The following is a 19,414-nucleotide window of genomic DNA, read 5'->3' on the forward strand; positions in this document are numbered from 1 at the left end:
GTATTCATGAAAGCACTGGAAACACGTGTTATACTGTATGTCTGCGTATTGGTACTGCGGGCACATCCTAACAGTAGATAAGGATATCAGACTCTACAGTCTACCATAACAGCTTTCTACTCATGTCATTAAGAGGAAAAAATGTGTTTTGACTTAAACCAAGGAAAAACACTTACGTTTCTTTACATAAAGGTAACATACTATGATTCGAAATTGTCATTTGGGACATCATAAGGGGAGAGAAATCTGACTGGGGGCCCATATTAATGTTAAAAAAAACGTTAAAAATATATGCATATTGCATAATAGGTGACCTATGAATAAGCTTTGCAGCAGTTAAAGTTGAGCTATGTTACTAAAACCCTGAGGTTTGACAAAAGCCTCACCAAGTTCCCTGGCATTCCTGCTTGGCCTCTTTCTCCTTGTGCACCCTGTTGTAAAGATACAGGGAGAGAGGTGATGGGTAATGTCATTTGGATTCGCCTTTTACATACAAGCAACGGCCGACATGCAAACATACTCTCAATACAATATTATAAACAATATACTCATAAGAAAAAAACACAGTCACAGACTCACTTGCTCTCCTCTATGTCCAGGTGATCCAGGTGTTCCAGGGATTCCAGGTTGCCCAGCGTAGGATCGGTCACCCTATATGATGAAAAGACAAAAATGTACCGGCAAAATGTGAATGTGAAAATTAATGTGTGTGTAAGTATCCGTGTGCATATTGTCCATGGACTATGACAATGATCTCCACTGACCACGGCTTGTGTCGCCTGCTCTCTCTGCAGTCTCTCCAAACACTGAAAGCAGACGTGATATTAAGTTACAAGAGTAATGCCTCACTGCTGGCACTTTATTATGTCAGACTGACAGCTATACAGTTACATTTGAAGCATTAGGGTAACACTGAAATACTTAAAGTTGTTACGAGGAACTTTTCAATATTTCTGATGATCATAAATGACATGTAACAGTGAACCTGACTATCAGTGCAAAGAATTCTATTATTTTTTTATAGTTTTTCTTGATGCCTTTGTCATGGTTACACTCACCCAGGGAACTACAGCTGGCATAGCAAAAACACTACCGCTTTTGTCCAGAGGGGGTACAAGAATCAACACAAACTGAAAGTTCCCTCGGAGCACCTTTAAATGTAACACAAATTAAATGTATTTAATTCCCCTCCAAGTCTCACCTTGTCACAGCTGTCCAAGGTGGTTACGCCTGGCTTGCCCTCGTCTCCTTTTTCTCCCTTAGCACCAGAATTGCCCGGCACCCCTGGTTTCCCTTGGGAACAGCCTCCCTCACACTCCTCCTGTGTTATGGATCACACATGCACACACACACACATGTAAACATGCGTAAGTATACAGTACATCCAACAAACACAAAACAAAAACGGAGTAAAAAAGAACCCCCTCCACTCAGAATGCAATTGTACTCATGAACTTACAGCACCGTCCACTGCAGTTTCGTCTTGAGGCAGCTGGTCTGGTCCGGTGGGGGTGTACTACAGAAGGGGCAGGGCAAAGGAAATTAAATTAATATTCATTTAAGAACTTTATGGCATTAAAGGTGGAGTCAGTGATTCCGGAGAATGTTTGTTGTCAAACTCTCTTTATGTCAACATCAGTGAGTATCTCCTCATGATTCGCTACCTGTCTGTACTTTGTGTTAATACTTCATCTTTTTTTTTTTTTTTTACAGCGCACACACAGTACCGATCATGAGGGGATATTAAGTGATTTTGACAAAAGTAATTTTGACAACTTAGAAGACAATATTTAAGAGGAAGTTTAAATGTTAAAATCATTGGGGCGCCCTTAGCTCAGTTGGTAGGGCGTACCCCCATGGGCCTCGGCCAGCAGCGGAACCGGGTTCGATTCCAGCCCGCGGTCGTTCTCTGCATGTCACTCCCCTCTCTGCCCCATTTCAACTCTGTCTCTACACTATCGATAAAGCATAAAAATGCCAAAAAAATATCTTAAAAAAAATATGTCTTTGCATATGAGGCCAGAGTTTTCCAAATGAATTGGTTTAACTAAATGTTAGCAGATAAACACCAGAGAATGCATCAAGACCTCAGGAACCCATGCCAAGTAATGGCCGATGATGACCTGCAGTCTTTACAAAAAAAAATTGTAAAGAGCAAAACGTGGCAACAGAAATCACAACAGAAACATCACTGTATCTGCCCATGCTCACTGTACGTCCACACAAACACACATACTTGATTATGTGCAAGTTCACGTAAAAAACAAACACAAAAAACAACAGGGACAAATGCCACAATGAAGTTATGCTGTTTATTTATAGTACGTTCTGAAATTTAAAAAAAACGCTCACTCCACAACAAGCCCAATCACATTTACTGTGAAAGGCAGTGTGCTCCCTATCCAAGCAGTGGGACACTCTCCACTGAGGAGAGTCTGTCAGGACCTGGCCTGGCTCCAAAGTCATTGCAAAGCCATTTGACATTGTTCAAACTGGGAGCCATTAGCCCCTTTTACACAGCCAGTGAAAGCCGGGAATATGCCGGAATTTCGGCCCTCCGCCCTGCTGTTTAAATGCGACCGTTGCGGAACGAGGGAAGAAAGGTGCGAGAGATTGTTCCGGGAATTTTGCTACCACGGGGGGTAGTAAGATTCCCAACACAATCAGTTCCGCCTCTCTGTTTAAATGCTCCAGCTTGTTGTTGCGGAACAGGGGGGCGCAACAACAAGCTGCATGCTATTGGCCACTAGTAGCTAGAACAAAGCCTTTGTTAAAAAAAAAAGAAGGTTCTCTGTAATTACATGTATAAGGACTTGTTAGAGGAAGTGATACGTTTGACTACCCATATTAGGGCAAAATGTAATCTCGATATGTGTTTGCAGGTAAGGGGTATGGAGGGCAGAAGAAGACAACTTTTCACTCTAGGGAAAACGTCTTAGAGTGAATAAAAGTATTTTGCAACTCTGCAATAGTTCAGAGCTTACACTGCAACTCGGTCAAATTTAAGTGTGTCCTTTCCTTTCAATATGCGATCAATCAACACCTCTCCTGCAGACTTTCTACAAGATCACTCTCAAATCTTTTCCAGAGTGTTGTACTGACTCAGAACCTCTTTCCTCCTTTAAAGTGCTACTTAAATTCCTTTGTTGAAGGAGAAATTCCCCTTGAGTCCTGGCTTGAGAGCGACATTGACGTTCCCTTAATGAAATCAAGCCATCAGCAGACTTGAAAGAAACAACACTGACACCATATATATATATAGGCCTATATATAAACTAGCACATAAGGCCTTCTGAGATTACAAACAGATGCCAAACAGACGGAAACTTTGAATATGCGTATCAAGGGTGTGAAAAAATGACCGCATTTGCTTTAAAGTCATACATCTCGGTCACCATGAAATATGTAGGCATAAGCGCCAGCCTTATGTCCATTCCCACAATAATTCATAAATAGATATCAACATGGCCCTTTGAATATTATGTGACATAAACCAAGTCTGCTCGGTGCTTGGCCTGGCATCAGTGGCATCATTTAGCAGTGCAACGGCAGTGCTCAAAATTTATGATATAACAGGAATAAATCTTACTCTCAGATTGCAATACAAGGCAATTAAAATAAGAAAAAAAACATTTAATCATGCTAAAATAAAATCACAAATTTAGTAAAAACTCTTTGAAAACACAACACAGCTATAATGGTGATTAAATGGAGCTGTGTTCAGATTTATGGAGTCAACATTGTGCCAAATGTTGTTACAAATCAAAACCTTGTATGCCTTCATGTCTTCCCTCAGATGAATAATTTGTGACCTCGAAATCTTTATTTGAGTCTCATATCAAATAAAGCCCGCGTGGAAGTACGGGACCTCTTCCTGACACATGCATTCATTTTGTGCGTTTGCATCATTTACCCATAAGGCCACAGAGCTCCCATCTCAAAAGACAAGAGCCGCCTCTCATCCTCCGGTTCTCTCTAATTTTACTTACGATGTGTGCAGGCAAACCCGGGTTCCCCGGTATCCCGTCGTTTCCAGGGATACCCTGAAAGAAGGAACTGAGGTTGAACTGATTGGTTGCTAATCGAGGGCTAGCCACTCCCATATTCACCAATAGGCAGGGCAGAGTCAAAGGCCCAGGGTAAAAAAAAAATCTCAAAGTCTTATTGGATTTAAGAAAATAAATCCAATATGTTTGCATTAAGTTATATTACTGTACCCTTATCAGAGACCTGACCACCTCCATCTGGTTACCATCACCACTCCTTTCTTACACCTTTGACTCTTGCGACACAGATTAAAGTAACACTTTATTTGAAGGTCTGCTTGAGTTACAAACATCCAAACTCATCAAACTGGTTCTCTATGATGAGCACTGCAACAGCGTTTTTACTTATGGAGATTTTTAACCCAGACCTTCAAATAACTGTTCATGTCATGACAGACATTCCCAAAAGCCTGCTCTATAGCTTCCCACATGGGTTACAGCTTGAAGCACTGGGTGGGTTAGTGCAAAGTGTATCATTTGATTTGATTGATTTGAGCCTATTTTTTATACCAAGATATGTGCACATTCAATACGTAATGTGGCTCCATTTACTACATGCATATTATGAAATGTATTAACCCATTAAGTTGCAAAGCATTGCCACAAATGCCCAAGCCGAAAGCCCACATTATATAGTTCAATCCAGGCTTATGGAGTTAGCCTACTGATTTGAACTGAAGAGAGATCGCCCCACCTCCTTCACCATCCTACTACGGACCCCCTTTTCCCTTACCTGAGGTCCTTCGATTCCATTCACACCATGAACCCCGGGCAGACCAGGGGGGCCAGGAGGTCCCGGTGGGCCCTACAACACACAGTTAACACATTCATAGTCAAACACTAAAAAAGAATTCAGTGATTTTTAGAATGGAAGCTTGCGGACAAATAAAAGCCATAGTTATCAGACAGTAATGCAGGTTGATTGTTCAGACCTGAGGCCCGGGCGCCCACGTGTTTGTCACGGTTCCTGGAGCTCCCTGGAAGGCAAAAGTAGTCAAAGTCAGAGCAGCAACAGTGCTTGAACAAAACAATTATACGGATAAAGGCACAGTGTATAGTTAAGCACAATTTAAAAGTAATTTTACAGCAGAGATGCAGAGGGGACACGAGCTAGCATTAGCATTTTTCTCAACAATATGTCCCCTGTGGAGTAAGTGCCACAAGTCGATCTGTATTCAGGCCGCGCGTGTGTGTGTTTGTGTGTGCGCGTGTGTGTGTCTGTACTCACAGGTCCGCCTACACCACTGTGCACAGGCATTATGCAGTTGCACTCTCCAGGTTCACCCTAAAATATAGATCAAAAAATAAAAGACAGATATCAAAAGCTGAAGTCAAACTCTTTGCACATTTTTAAGCACAGGCTGCAAAACAGAGTCCTCATACAACATTAAAAACGACTCTTTGAGCCTTGAAGACTCTTTTGTGCACTTTTGCAAAATCCTGAAATCTTATGCATCACAAAGAAGCTCAACACTGCAGGAGGTAGAATGATATTCTTTTTTTTATATAGCTATACCCATTTGTGAACATGTAGCATTGCCTTACATAAAACTGTCTCTAAAACCTGGATGTTGCACGAGAATACTAGGAATGTATGGCACTATGATGCAAATAAAGATATAAAGCTATAGTGCGTAACTTTTTCATATTAAGGAATTGGTTGGTTACATTCAAGCCATGGACCAACAGAAGTTACCAACTATAGCTTTAATTCACCCAATGTTTGTGATAAGGGAGAAGCTCAATTGCTCTCTCTACTTTCCTCTCACATCCATAGTCAGGGTTTTTGCAGTATGTATGAGCTCTCTTCAGGATAGCTGCAGACTTTTTTTGCTTATTCTTCTTAGTTTTTTCTCCCATTAACCGCAGGGCCTTACAGCCTTTCCTGAACCTTGACAGTCCCTCCTCCACTACCTCATCTCTCCTCACCCTGGTAGTGACAGTCTGGACCGGTGTCTCTTGATGAATGCTGTAATTAATACTCTCACACAATCCCTCATTGAAAGCCCCTAGATCCCCTTCTTCTTGTCTGCCAGCAACAGTGCACTCGTCACTTTTCAGTGCTACTCTATCCACGCCGCCAGGCAGGTGTGTGTCAGCTCGAAGCGTGTGTTTGTGTGTGTGTGTGTGTGTGTGTGTGTGTGTGTGTGCGTGCGTGCGTGAGGTGAGGAGGGCTGTTTTGAACCATCTCTTGCGATTACCATCTGTTCCAGTCCCCTTTTCTATTCAAACCCCTCCAGATCCCTTCATCCAAACAAAACGGTAGACTTACCTTGTCCCCCTTAGCTCCGTCAAGTCCCTGCAAGAGAAGGAGACAGCGGAAATGCACACACAAACACACACACAGGCAGACACACACACACACACACACACACACACACACACACACACACACACACACACACACACACACACACATACACACACACACACACACACACACTTAGTTACTCTTGCTTTGTTGTTCCAGAAGAAAGCTCACGGGGGCAGTGAGCTGAGTGTAGATCAGGGGACAGAGGATGAGATGGGAGCAGACATTGCCTCTGTTATGGATCGAGGCAGACACACTTGGTTGGTTGCAAAATGATGCCTTAATTAAGGACAATTCCCCTAGAAGCTCGAAGAAAATTAAAACCCCCGAAAAGATGGCCGACACGGAGGCACACAATTTAAGTTTGTTACCGTCAATTTACATTTCCTAGAGTTGATGTTGAGCACGTACGAAAAACATGCAAATGAACATTTTTGACAATAAAGGAACAAGACAACTCACAGGTCTGCCGTCAACTCCTGCCGTTCCTCCAGTGCCGGCAGCTCCGTCTTTGCCCTGTGTGTGTGTGTGTGTGTGTGTGTGTGTGTGTGTGTGTGTGTGTGTGTGTGTGTGTGTGTGTGCGTAGGTGGGAGGAGAGGGAATAGGAAACAAACTGTTAGACAACAGGACAACAGCATTGCAACATTACATGGCCCTTATGCTCAAGAAAGAAAAAAGGTTTGGTTATGTCATACCGGGGGCCCTGCTGCTCCAAAGCCCATAGGCCCCTGTGGTCCCGGAGGCCCAACTTCTCCCTTGAAACCCTATACGAACACGCATAAACAACATGAGCTAAGTTTGATCGCATATGGCAACAAAAAGTATGGCTTCAACGTTTCTATTCAATGATACCTGGTCACCAGCAGGGCCAACAGGGCCAGCCAATCCTTGGACTCCACGCGGTCCCTAAACAAACACACAGATTAGACCAAAATCCATATGTAGCAACATCAGGACTTTTAAAATAGGAAAAATAAAAACTTACTACAATTCCTGGGAAGCCTGCCCGACCTTCTTCACCCTTCAATGCGAATGAAAAAAAGACACAAGAGAAAGAATGTTAAGGTGGTCTGGGAGAGGTTTGTGGAGTTGTATTTGAGTAGTAGAGAAAGACTGGATTCTCCTTTTCTACAAACGCAATTTGGATTCCACAATGAATCTAAGGAATTGGAGGGAGAAGGACACGGGATTATTTGGATGGTTATTTACAACCTGGTGACGTTATTGTGAGATCTAAGGGGGCCGGGAAAGCCCTGAACACTGAGGCATAGGGACCCTGTCCATCAAATAGCAGTGTTAATGTTTTATATGACAGAGCTGCATTAGCTGTCGACATAAAACTTATTTGTTGATCTAAATGTCTTTTTTTAAGGTCACATCAACCTTACCTGTGGTCCTGCAAGGCCGACACCTGCGACTCCAGCTTCTCCCTACAGGGGGCACAGGAGGAACACACAGTATTAGAAACTGCCAGATGGATAGAAAGAAATCCTCCGCATGTATTTATAAACATGATAATGCAATAATTGGACTTTCAAACCTTGCTTCCTTTGGGACCGCTAGGCCCCTGAACACCTGGTAAGCCTGGTTTCCCCTGAAAAAAAGAAATAAAGATGTTAGTTCAGCAATTATCACAGAGAGAGAGAGCCAGATGTAAATATATAAATTGATGAACACATCATTTTTCCCTCACATTTCTGCCAGGCTTCCCTTCTCCTGGGGACCCGGGTTCTCCTCTCTCTCCTTTAGCGCCTGGCACGGCTACACCATCGACCGTAGAGGGTCCATGAGAAGCACAGCTGGTACACGCTTCCCCCTGGGGAAAAAAACACAAAGCAAATACAAACCATGATCCAGGATAAAAACAAAATGATAGAGGCCCTGTTTAGCCAATAAGCATCCATTTTATACCAATTCAGACCAAACAGTCCAAGGAACTTTTCTTGTCTACTGGGGGGGTTACCCAGGAACTACTCTATATTATTTTTGAAGGGCTTTTTTCTGTTGGCATTCACACCACTAATAGGAAACCCCCTGACGTTGTAAGCCAGCCAGCAGTCAACACATTTGCGTGAATTGAAATGTAAATTATACCTGAGCTGTTTTTTTTTATGCTGCGTGTAGTGGTTATTGTCAGAGCCCTTTTCTGTATTTTCTGCCATATTGCATGACCTTGTTTTTGTTTTGTGTCGCAGTGTTCACATTAACTGCAGATTAACATATTTGACAAATAACGGTTGCCGGCTCCTGATATCGACCACTATGTCACTATAGTTTCTCTGGTTCTGCGAAAGTACCTACTCTGGAGATGGAGCCAGAAAAAAGTTCCTCAAAATGTACTTCTGAGAACTATAATAGTAAACGGTTCCTGTGTTGCGGATGCAGTGTTACCAGTGGTATCTAAGATATCACAAGTCATATGATTTATCCATGAATTGACACACAAAAGGCGGATCCATAAGAACTAACAAATACCTCTATCATACAGTATACGGTCTGTTAAAAGGGATGGGGCATGGGCAGACAACCTTACGGCTACGTTTGACACTTTAGGCCCTTAACAATTGATGCAATGAACGTTAGTATACAAGCAGTCAACAGATGTTTAACAGGTTACAGCAAAGTTGAGGTCCTCTACCTTCTCTCCCTTGAAACCCATCAGTCCATCTCGACCAGGCTCTCCGGGCAGCCCTGGGGTTCCAGCAGATCCATCCAGTCCCTTATCTCCTTGATCTCCTTGGTCACCCTGGAACATGATGGTTGAAATATGTTGATATGAGGCCCCGGTTAGCTATAGGTAGTGTGTTTGAATTTGTAAGCAGGTCCCCATTTTGTTTGTATCGTGTGCACATACGATAACACACATGCCCATGCCATCGGTCTCACACTATTCCATTGATTGACAGTTTGGTGGGGGTGATGTGCAAAGAATGGAAGGCATGTTTTTAAGGCAGGCAAGAAGAAAAACTGCTACAAAGTAGAAAAGGATACACACAATGTATTTTGATAAGAAACAGGATTACAGTAACATGACTTCCATACTTTTCTGTAGCTGCATTTTTGCTATCTAACCAATGCATTACTTTTATTATTATTGGCTGATTTGACTTTAAAATGTTTTTTTTTACAAGATTTATTTAACTCTTAAATACTGATAATGCCAAAAAAACTAAATTCCTGCCTTGGTAGGGCTTTACTTCAAAGCCCGGGTAAAGTGACTGTGCGAGGGTTTCAGTTTGATTTAATGCCGCCTGGCTCTGCCGATGACAGATTTATTCCTCAGGTTTTTGGGTAAAGTGAAGTGAATGTTCCAAAAAAGAAAGAGTTGGTGACCTGAAATAAAGCGGGCTCTGTTGAATTATGATTCAATCCCATTTGGGCAGATTTTCCTGCAGACATCCTTGGTCCTCCCAGTAGATGTCAAATTAGTTAAGAAACAGTCTGGCTGTCTCTAAAAGGCCACCACTGACTCCAAGTAAGAATTCATCCAGGTTATTTGATAGCTTAGGACACATTCACACAAGGCAAGTTGGCCTGTTCCGTGCAGCAGGAATATTCCCCCCTCCCCACTCCCCACTCCCCCGCTGGCCCGTGGTCACACTGCTCCCAAAGGCCGCGGCCCGGGCACGATTGCTCCTTCATACATACGTCAAAGTCCTGCTTTTTCTACATACGATACATACGTCATCACCAAGCGTACTCGCTGCCAGAGTTAGTAGAACAACCAAACACCTCCGAATTGTTGTGGGTCTTATCCAGCTGCGACCATGGCTGCGACTGAATACTGTCGCCGGCCCAAATTTCTAGCAAACTCTCCACTTCGCTATCGCACTGGAACCCACTCGTGAACCTCTTGCCGCCATTGTTTACAATTATTGTGGGGAAGAAGGGTCACGCATGGACTACGTCATCCAGCTCACGTTGCGTATCCGTGCGTGTGCGCGTGTCATCTCATTATCATCTGTGCCGTTCTCGCTGGCACACCTCTCCCAATGCAAATGAGCTCGGGCACGGAACAGAGGTCCTAGTGTGAGTGCGCCCTTATTCAAGGTATACTGTCTTATTCAAGGTATACTGTTTTGGAGATGTGGACAGAAAACTGCAGCAGAATGCCCAAAAGACATTGAATATTGGTTTTAAATTGTCAACTTACGTCAAAGCTAAATTATATGTGTGGTGAAATTGTTGAACTTTTTTTACAGATAAGATCTATAATAGCATGAAGCTTACCCTTTCTCCCTTTGCACCGCCAAGACCTGGTGGGCCCTGTGTAAGCAAACAGAAGGTGATGTATAAATGTATGCAGATAAATGATACACCGGCAGCCAGGTGTGAAAAAGCAGGCGCGCGCACACACACACACACACACACACACACACACACACACACACACACACACCCCTACACACACACAAACACAAACACACACACACACACACACACACACACACACACACACACCTACAAACAAGTGTCCTGGCTCGATCCATCCAGGTAAGAAAATAAATAGTTGCAAACCAAACCACTGATGCACATAGCATTTAATTGGGAAGGGTGAAATAAGCTAAAAGAGATTTATTACATCTATTAACTGTCCCTGTGTATCGTATTTGTACAATACAATACAATAGCCATTATGGTTGATTCACCCTTGGGGTAAAATCTTTAAGCATTTCAAACTTGACTCTTTGACCGTGGCAACAAAATACTTCAGGTTTCAAAGATAAAATGTTGTGTCTGTAATAAAAAATTAAATGTAATTTGAGGACAACATAATATGTAATATCATAAAGCCCAATAGAGCAAAAAGTAGCGATATATACAGCATCCAAATGAAAACCTTCCTGAAAGATCAGACAGGGAGTCAAAATAGAAGAAACCTTAATAATTTCACGTCAGTTTAAGCAGCGGGTTATATCGCTCTCGCTTTATGTTTTTCAGAGATCCTCATATACTGCCCTTTCAACGAGGGACCACCACGCCAGTCATCTTTAAAATTCATGCTGTGTGTTTCTCTGTGCATGCATTATTCAGTGTTGCGCGTGCCCTTTTGACCAATCTCAATGTTTACCTCCACTGCAGCCAAGGCCACAACTTAAAACAGACTCTAAGAAGGGAAGCAGGTAACTAATTCAAAAAAGCTGCCTGAGTATGTTTGTGTAAATACAATTTGGTTTAGTTGTTGGATATGCCACCTTTTTATTTTTTTTAAATAGCAATCTCACCTGTTTGCCATCCATTCCTACACCAGGGAGACCAACAGGGCCGGGAGGGCCTGCTTCGCCCTGCTTGCCTATTGTTCCCTCAGGCATTTTGTAGCCGGCGGGTCCGCTACCGACCTCCAATGGCGTGCACACACCGCAAACGCCCTGAGAAATAGCATGGAGCCAGGGAGATTATTATGCATCACAAATCAAGCCAAACGATGTAAACAAACGGACTTCTACACTTACCTTCTCACCCTTCAGGCCGGGAAGACCAAGGCCAGGCAGCCCTTGCTCTCCCTGTCAAAAGAAACATATATTATTGAGTAGCAAGGAGTGAGAACAATGTATTAAAGTTAGTGATTCTGTGTTGATGATTACGCTTGTTGAAATAAAAATCACTTGTTTCGTCAAAATCAGTGAATATCTCCTCATGATAAGCTACCTGTCCGATCTGTGTCCACTCTTTAAAATGGTGCTATCAATTGTTGTTGCATAGTGAGTGTGTAATTAGCACAACATTTCAGTTTTAAACTTGGCCTAACAGCAGTATTTCATGTATTCTGGTGTTAATGTTATGCTAATGCACTATGTGACTTTCACAAATTAATATTTTTTTCAAACCCGGTAATTCCCATTTCATACTGAAGAGCACCCTACGGTCAGTCGTGTCAAATTATTCTGCTTTTTCAATACCTAGGTTTTTCAGTAATACGTTCCCTGCTGAGTAAAATCCCCATGGCAGGCAGTTTTAGGCCCCCTGAAATTAGCGTACTGCTGTGATTACCTCCCCTATGAAGTCCTTTAAACACCCCATTCAGCAACCTTCTGAGTGAGTTCTCTTTATGCAAGCCTGGGCTGCTATTGAGGTCACCCGCTCACTTCCTCTCTCTCTCTCTCTCTCTCTCTCTCTCTCTCTCTCTCTCTCTGAGTCCTGCTTCTTTTTATGCTTTATGTTACTTACCTTCTCTCCTCTTAAGCCAGGTGATCCTGCATTTCCTGGCTCCCCCTGTGGAGCAGATAATGTGAACGTTGCATCATTTTAATGAACGCTTACAAGCGCTCACATGTGCAGCCAAACACACTGATGTTAACACAATTGAAATAGACATGGTGTCACACAAAAATGTATCAATTCAAAAATGGCCCAATCAGTTTGCTTTGGCCATGTGTGTTCTATATAGTGATCAATTTAGTTCTCATAGTGACTTTCAGTGAAACAGTTTTTTCAATCACTGAAAACCTGGTCTAAAATAGTAAAAATCCATATATGATATCAAAGTTGGGTGTCTTCATAAGCTTTTAAAACAGTATGATGTTCATCAAACTGCTTTTTTACTGCCTTGATCTTTTGAAAGGACTTTGTGGGCGTGGCCATATCAAGGGTCTCCATGGCAGCATTCATTGGTTTTTTTTGGTTCAAAATACTTAAGTGTCTCATACGAACCAGAACATAGCCAGCCTCATCTAAACTGAATTTCTGTAAAAAGTCTATCAAACTTAAATTTCATTTTCATTTTCATTTAACTTTTATTTATCCTCGAGAGACCAATTGAGGGGTGACCCTCATTTTCAATGACGTCGAGTTCAAACAAATTCAAAGGAAAAACAACAATACATAAACAATATTCAACGCAAATACATCAAATACACAACAACAGGTGAAGAGAAAAACAATTGAAACATTTACACAGTGGTGAAGATTAAGTGGCAGCAATTAAAATTAAATGGGTGAAAGTACAATATAGCCTAATTAAAACAGTTACAGGTAGAGTTTGGCAGATTTAAGATAGTTTGTTTAAATTGGTTAAAGGATATGAAGTTATTTAGTTTAATTTGTTGCTGTAAGTTGTTCCAGGAGTCAGGGGCACTGAAGCTAAAAGCTGTCTTTCCCAGCTCAGACCGGGCTTGTGGGACATAAAGCATGAGCATGTCAGTGGAGCGGGTCTGATAAAGCCCATGACAATCTCTTAAAATTTGGGATTGATAAATATGCCTAACATTTTTTTCACATGCTTACTATCATGCAATCCACTCCCCCAAATTCCATAGTTAAAAGGATTCTTGTGGATTTGGGCTTACATGGGATTTTAACACAACAGACTTACCTCGGCTCCTTTCTGTCCAATCGCTCGCTCTCCCTTCTCGCCCTTCTGCTGCATGGTTTGGGTCATGACACCTGGGACGAAGTTAGCGGGCAACTCTCCGAAAGTGGGGCACACAGAGCAGGCCTCCCCCTAAAGCATGTAGTAGACCCACAGAGTCAAATAAAGCCTCCAAATGATCATCAGGTCTCATTCAAACATAAAGGTAGCCCTACTTATAAAGTAGCTACGAGGAACTTTCAGTTTGTGTTCATTCTAGCGGCCCCTTTGGACGAAGGCGGTAGTGTTTGTTTACGTCGCCAGCTGTTGTTTCTGGCTGACTGACCCATGATAAATGCATTAAGAAAAACTATAATAAAAAGCATTATTTGCACTAATGCTCTCGTTTGCTGTTACATGTCAGTTATGATCATTAGAGGAAACATTTGTGACTTTTTCAGAAATATTTAAAAGTTCCTCGTAGCTACTTTAACGTGTTCTGGGAAAATTGTGGTGCAAAGACAAGTACAACTAAATTACAATATGCAGGTTTGGTAAAAAGAAAAAATACATTGTTCCGTTCACTAATTAGGGGCAGTATATTTAGCTGACAGCTGGAAGAAGTGGTCCAAACACGGAATTTTTTTAACCTCATGTCCCACTAACAAAGACACCCGAAACTGACCTTTTCTCCTTTAGCCCCGTCTGATCCTGCATCTCCCTGCCAAATGCAAAAATCACAAGACATCCAAGAAAGGCAAATTAGTCCCAGCTCACCCTGATAAACATGTTTGCTTTGAGAGCGTGTAGTGTCTCGGTTTGGCTGACGGAGCAATTAAATCAGCAATTTGTGGGTGCGTGGCATTCTTGTACATGCAACATTTCATATCACCTGCTCATTTAATAATGAGTTGATCATTTTTCTGTTGTCCTTTTAAAAGCTGCTCCATCTTCCCTTTTGGGTATGTGTATTGATTTGGTATGTATGTGTAATTGATGTGCATCACTTTGTGAGCTATTCTTTTTGAAGGTGCTATACAAATAAAGTTATTATTGGATGCTAGGTGTGTGTGTGTGTGTGTGTGTGTGTGTGTGTGTGTGTGTGTGTGTGTGTGTGTGTGTGTGTGTGTGTGTGTGTGTGTGTGCGTGCGTGCCTATGTGTGGTCTCTATATGTTTTGGTGGAGTTTAGTTCAGCTAGATGGCTTGCTTGATTCACTTTATGAGGAGAGAACCATGTCCGCTGCTGATGTTAGCATATCTGAGTGTCTGTGGGAATGATGAGCATGTACCAGGTTCACGCTTGTGCAGAATATGAATGGAGCGTAAGCTGTAAATGAATGAGCAGGGGGACTCCATACCTTATGTCCTGCCTTGCCGTCTGCACCTGGAGTCCCCTGGTGAAATAAATATAAGGAAAAAAAAGTGCTGTTAGTTCCCGCTGTGCTCAAGCGAGGTCATGTCTCTGTGCCTCCTTCTCACTCTGCCCTAACCAGCTATGACAGATGGATGCTGGCATTATTGGAAATCGTTGCAGAGCGAATCTCATAAGGCTTTCAGATTTATATTCACCCACCCCCCCCCCCTTCCAAATCATATCCCATTTCACCTGCCGGGGTACTGTACGTGTGTGTGTGTGTGTGTGTGTGGGGGGGGGGGGGGGGGTTGGGGGGTGGGGGAGGGATACCGCATATACAGCTAATAGAAACACAATGCACGGTGGAGTTGACGCCTGGCCCGACTCACCGGAGGGAGATAAAATACGCGTTAAGATTAATATTAACCAAGACGACCTTTGCCTTAGAAAATACATTTTTTAACAATGCCCCACGCTTTCCTTCTACTTCTGCCACTGCAACCCTGTGAAAATTACAAGGGCAAATATAGGGCCCTAAGGTAAAAAAAAAAAGAGAAAGGATAAATGATAAATGCCATACCTTCCCTCGGAATGATAAGAAAAAAATAAAAATATATACACACTATCAAACAAGTGCTCAAGGTTCAACTCGTCAACTATACAGCTCGGAATCAGAGTCCACGACTCCCTAATAAAACATGCAGCGAGATCGTAAAACACATTCAACGGATACGCTCGGGGGGGCAGGTTTTCGGAATACATTATATTGCTTGACATTACGGTCAAACTGTGGTATACTTACAGGCAGTCCTCTCTCCCCTATCCCCGCAAATCCAGGCTCGCCTTTAGGGCCCTGCTTCCCTTGCAGAGTAACCGTGTTCCCGCCATCTGCAGGAAGCACTGGGCACACTTCGCACGGGTCACCCTGAAAGATTTAAAACAAGCAATATGTGGTATACCACCAAGGCATGCATATCAAGAGATTAAAAGACTTATGTTTATGGGTACCTTGTCTCCTTTATACCCTCCTGGTCCCCTTGGTCCCTACAAAAGACAGAAACAATCCCATTCAGCTCACAGTTGGGAAAGGCTGCGTATTGGAAGCTCATGCATAACATTACTGAATACTATCAATCATTGTTTTAAAAAGAGTCTCTCACTGGATCTCCTGGCGATCCATCTCCTCCCGAGTCTCCCTGGAAAACACAAGTCACTGCATTTGTCTTAAGAAATATTGTTTCATTCACACTGAAAAATCAAAAAAAATCATCAAAAAATCATCCTGGTTTTTTAACTCGTCTGCTATGTCGTTTGGGAAGGGCTTATAAGACTTTCTGAATCCCCAGAAGATCATGCAATATATTCAACTGAAGTGTAAAACACAAAACATGGAGTTAGAAAGTGAATATGCCTGTCTGCAACAACAGTGCTTCCCACACAATGACAACAGATGAGCTCAAGTCCCCCGTCACTCAACCCAATCATAATCTTCCCCAAAATATTCTTATGCATTTAAAGAAATGGGTGTTACTATTCACTTTTTTACATTGGATACAATGGCCCTCATTTATCAAACTTGCGTGGAAACTGGTGCAGATTCTGGCGCAAATACCTCCCTACGTCTGGTATCGCGTGGGATTTATCAAACAGTCGTATCTCGCCAATCTCAGCGTACGCCAGGCCATTATTGATAAATGCAGCGGCTGAAAACAATCGTATCACGCCCCTATATTTTCTCAGTTTAGAGGCCTCGCCCAGAGGTTTTACGACATGGATATGCGCATTACGGCACAGAAGAGGAACTTCTCTGAAGTAGAAATTGACAGAATAACAGCGAAAGTAGAAGAGTTTCATTTCGGAGGAGAAAAAGACGCAACAACTGTCCGATAATGGTCCCCAACACGTCTGCAGTGATTTGGATGATTAGAATGTATTGGCCCTTTTAGATAGCACTACTCAAAAGGGGTTTAAAAACTAAAAATAACACATTTTGCGTTTTACTGTATGACAGCATGCGCTTGGCACGAGTGGTCAGCCCGGCCGCCAGCTGCACAAGCCGACCCGGCAACGATCAGCTGTGAGAGCGCCCACTGTCCTGCTCCACCAGCAGATCGGAAAAACGTGCCGGTTAACGGTGGAAATAAATCGCTCTCTTAAGCAATCAATGACACATTAAAAGAGGAACTAACATCTAAAAAGTGCATCAAATAAATAAAATGTTAAGCTGAATGTTGTGCCGTGTATTTTTTATCATAAAGAGCAGTGTAGGCCTATTACATATAATACTGTGGCTAACAATTTGAATGAATGCAGCCCCCGTGCCTCAGTGTCCCCCCAGCTGCTCCAAGACGGAGACAACTGCCCTTACGCAGTCCAATGCACCACGCCTAAGTGGCGGGTGTGTGCACTATTGAATCAGCTCTCCTACTCAGTTGCACACCATAAGCTGCACATTTTTAAGTGATTAATATCTTTATTTCGGTCTGAGCAAACACTGCATTTGTATTATCTTCTAATAATTGTCCAACAAAGTCATCGGCTACCCGGCACAGCCTGCACTGCGAGTCCATGCTGTTTACAAACTTGCGTACACGAGCTGAGAGCTGGCGTGGGATTTGAGCATATCCTACGCTCACGTCCATATTGATAAATGCCGAGGTTTGCGTGGAAATGTGCGTACACCCACTTTTCTGGTCTACGCTCGGTTGATAAATGAGGGCCAGTGACAGTTACGACGTGTTTTAGTACACTTGAAATGTTAAATAAAAATGAAGTAGGAAAATTAACATTTGAACTGTTTCACAATTGAAAAATACATATTTAAACTGTATTTCACTCATTTCAATTATTTGAACTGTTTATCCACCAATTCTAGCAAACGATATCAACTGTTTGCCATTAACATGTATCCTACTATTTCAGCTATCTATCTACCAACTTGACCTCACTACTTCAGCTATGTATTTATTATGTTTAGCTAACGAGTTCAAGGTTTTAATTTTTGCTCATGGGTAAATATTTAAACTATAACATTTAAAAATCAAACTTCAATTTTTATTTCTTTTTCAGGCTATTGCAGAAGCTTCCACAGGGAAACAAATACACCGGGCATTCACTGGTCTGGATCACTTTTACATACAATGGGACATATGATAAGTCATGTGCCAAAGGGTGAACCTACCTTGTCTCCCTTTGGGCCACCAGGGGTACCAGGAGGACCCTGACAGGAAAAACAAAATAAAACATCTTTTAAAATAAAACATGTTTTAAGAAACTTTTAGCTGTCTAGGGCAATGAATGTTGGAACCAAAAGGAAGTATCCTGCCAAGTCCTGCACTTCAAAGAGCAACGCCCAATAAAAGTACTTTTGGTCAAACTGGGACCATTTGTAAGATGTGTTTGATGATTTGTAAAGACTTACACCCTACAAGGTCATATATGTTTCTTTAGTTATTCCAGAGTTCTTCAATTAAAGGTGTAGTCAGCAATTCTGGAGAATATTTGTCGTCAAAATCTTTTTTTTTTTCAAAATCAGTTTGTGTGTGCGCTGAAAGATAAATGGTACTGGTATGTAAACAAAGGGTATGTAAACAAAGGGGTCCCACAATATCTAGCAGCATGCCCGTTTACAGAGCCTAGGCTGTGTATTACCACTGGAACCCCCCCCCCCCCCCCCCAACCAAGCACGGATAGGTAGTGGATTGTGAGGTGATATTCACTGATCTTGACAAAAAGGGTATTTGACAACAAGCGTTCTCCAGAATCACTGACTCCACCTTTAAGAAACATACTGTACTTACTGGTAGGCCAATTCCTGGTGGGCCTGGAAGTCCGGGTCTGCCTGGCCGCCCTGGTTCCCCCGCCAACCCCTCGGGACCCACTGAGCCTGCTTTACCCTGGGAAAAAAAACAAGTTTAACACAGTTATATGGAACCCTAACTGAACTGAATGTATGTGACAGACAGACAGACAGACAGGTTGACGGTAGGAACTCCCACACTTAATACAGACGGACCTTGGATCCCTTGGGGCCGACTACGCAGACGGTACCCGATCGACCCTGGGAAATAGTGACAGACAGACAGAGAGACAGAGAGAGAGAGAGAGAGAGAGAGAGAGAGAGAGAGAGAGAGAGAGAGAGAGAGAGAGAGAGAGAGAGAGAGAGAGAGAGAGAGTGAAAGCATCACTGTCAGCCACATAATTACAAAACTGGCTCTACAGAAAAATCTATTTTCCCTGAAACATCTCCATAAATGGTTGACAAAATTGTTCATTTCCTTCATTTGTTTGACATTTTACAATTGAAAACAGAAACAAGAGGAGGGTGCAATTGCAAGAGTCTGTGAGATGTACTGCATATTACCTTCAGCGGTGCATACACAATCATTTCTGCCTGCCTGACTCAACGTCACAT

At 42.5% G+C, this 19,414-nt stretch overlaps 1 protein-coding gene across 3 annotated transcripts in view; it reads right to left on the reverse strand.

Annotated features, from left to right (window-relative positions):
* Positions 1-19,414, reverse strand: part of col16a1 (collagen, type XVI, alpha 1) — a 72,131-nt gene that overhangs the window by 14,648 nt on the left and 38,069 nt on the right. For 2 of the 3 annotated variants that reach the window (XM_080045130.1, XM_080045129.1), the window contains 31 exons: positions 19,016-19,060; positions 18,801-18,896; positions 18,182-18,220; positions 16,161-16,196; positions 16,009-16,044; positions 15,803-15,925; positions 15,005-15,040; positions 14,331-14,366; positions 13,670-13,798; positions 12,526-12,570; positions 11,811-11,861; positions 11,583-11,726; positions 10,588-10,623; positions 8,996-9,103; positions 8,051-8,173; positions 7,898-7,951; positions 7,746-7,787; positions 7,343-7,378; positions 7,210-7,263; positions 7,053-7,121; positions 6,820-6,873; positions 6,319-6,345; positions 5,275-5,331; positions 4,979-5,023; positions 4,780-4,851; positions 3,990-4,043; positions 1,460-1,516; positions 1,202-1,321; positions 765-806; positions 580-651; positions 387-431 (listed from right to left, as the gene is read on the reverse strand). In XM_080045130.1, coding sequence (XP_079901256.1) covers positions 387-431; positions 580-651; positions 765-806; positions 1,202-1,321; positions 1,460-1,516; positions 3,990-4,043; positions 4,780-4,851; positions 4,979-5,023; positions 5,275-5,331; positions 6,319-6,345; positions 6,820-6,873; positions 7,053-7,121; positions 7,210-7,263; positions 7,343-7,378; positions 7,746-7,787; positions 7,898-7,951; positions 8,051-8,173; positions 8,996-9,103; positions 10,588-10,623; positions 11,583-11,726; positions 11,811-11,861; positions 12,526-12,570; positions 13,670-13,798; positions 14,331-14,366; positions 15,005-15,040; positions 15,803-15,925; positions 16,009-16,044; positions 16,161-16,196; positions 18,182-18,220; positions 18,801-18,896; positions 19,016-19,060 — 1,983 coding nt within the window. The remainder of the gene's footprint in view (positions 1-386; positions 432-579; positions 652-764; positions 807-1,201; positions 1,322-1,459; positions 1,517-3,989; positions 4,044-4,779; positions 4,852-4,978; positions 5,024-5,274; positions 5,332-6,318; positions 6,346-6,819; positions 6,874-7,052; positions 7,122-7,209; positions 7,264-7,342; positions 7,379-7,745; positions 7,788-7,897; positions 7,952-8,050; positions 8,174-8,995; positions 9,104-10,587; positions 10,624-11,582; positions 11,727-11,810; positions 11,862-12,525; positions 12,571-13,669; positions 13,799-14,330; positions 14,367-15,004; positions 15,041-15,802; positions 15,926-16,008; positions 16,045-16,160; positions 16,197-18,181; positions 18,221-18,800; positions 18,897-19,015; positions 19,061-19,414) is intronic. The other variant, XM_080045131.1, reaches the window with a different exon arrangement.

This window comes from Ammodytes marinus, assembly GCF_949987685.1.
Source record: "Ammodytes marinus genome assembly, chromosome: 17".
NCBI lineage: Eukaryota > Metazoa > Chordata > Actinopteri > Uranoscopiformes > Ammodytidae > Ammodytes > Ammodytes marinus.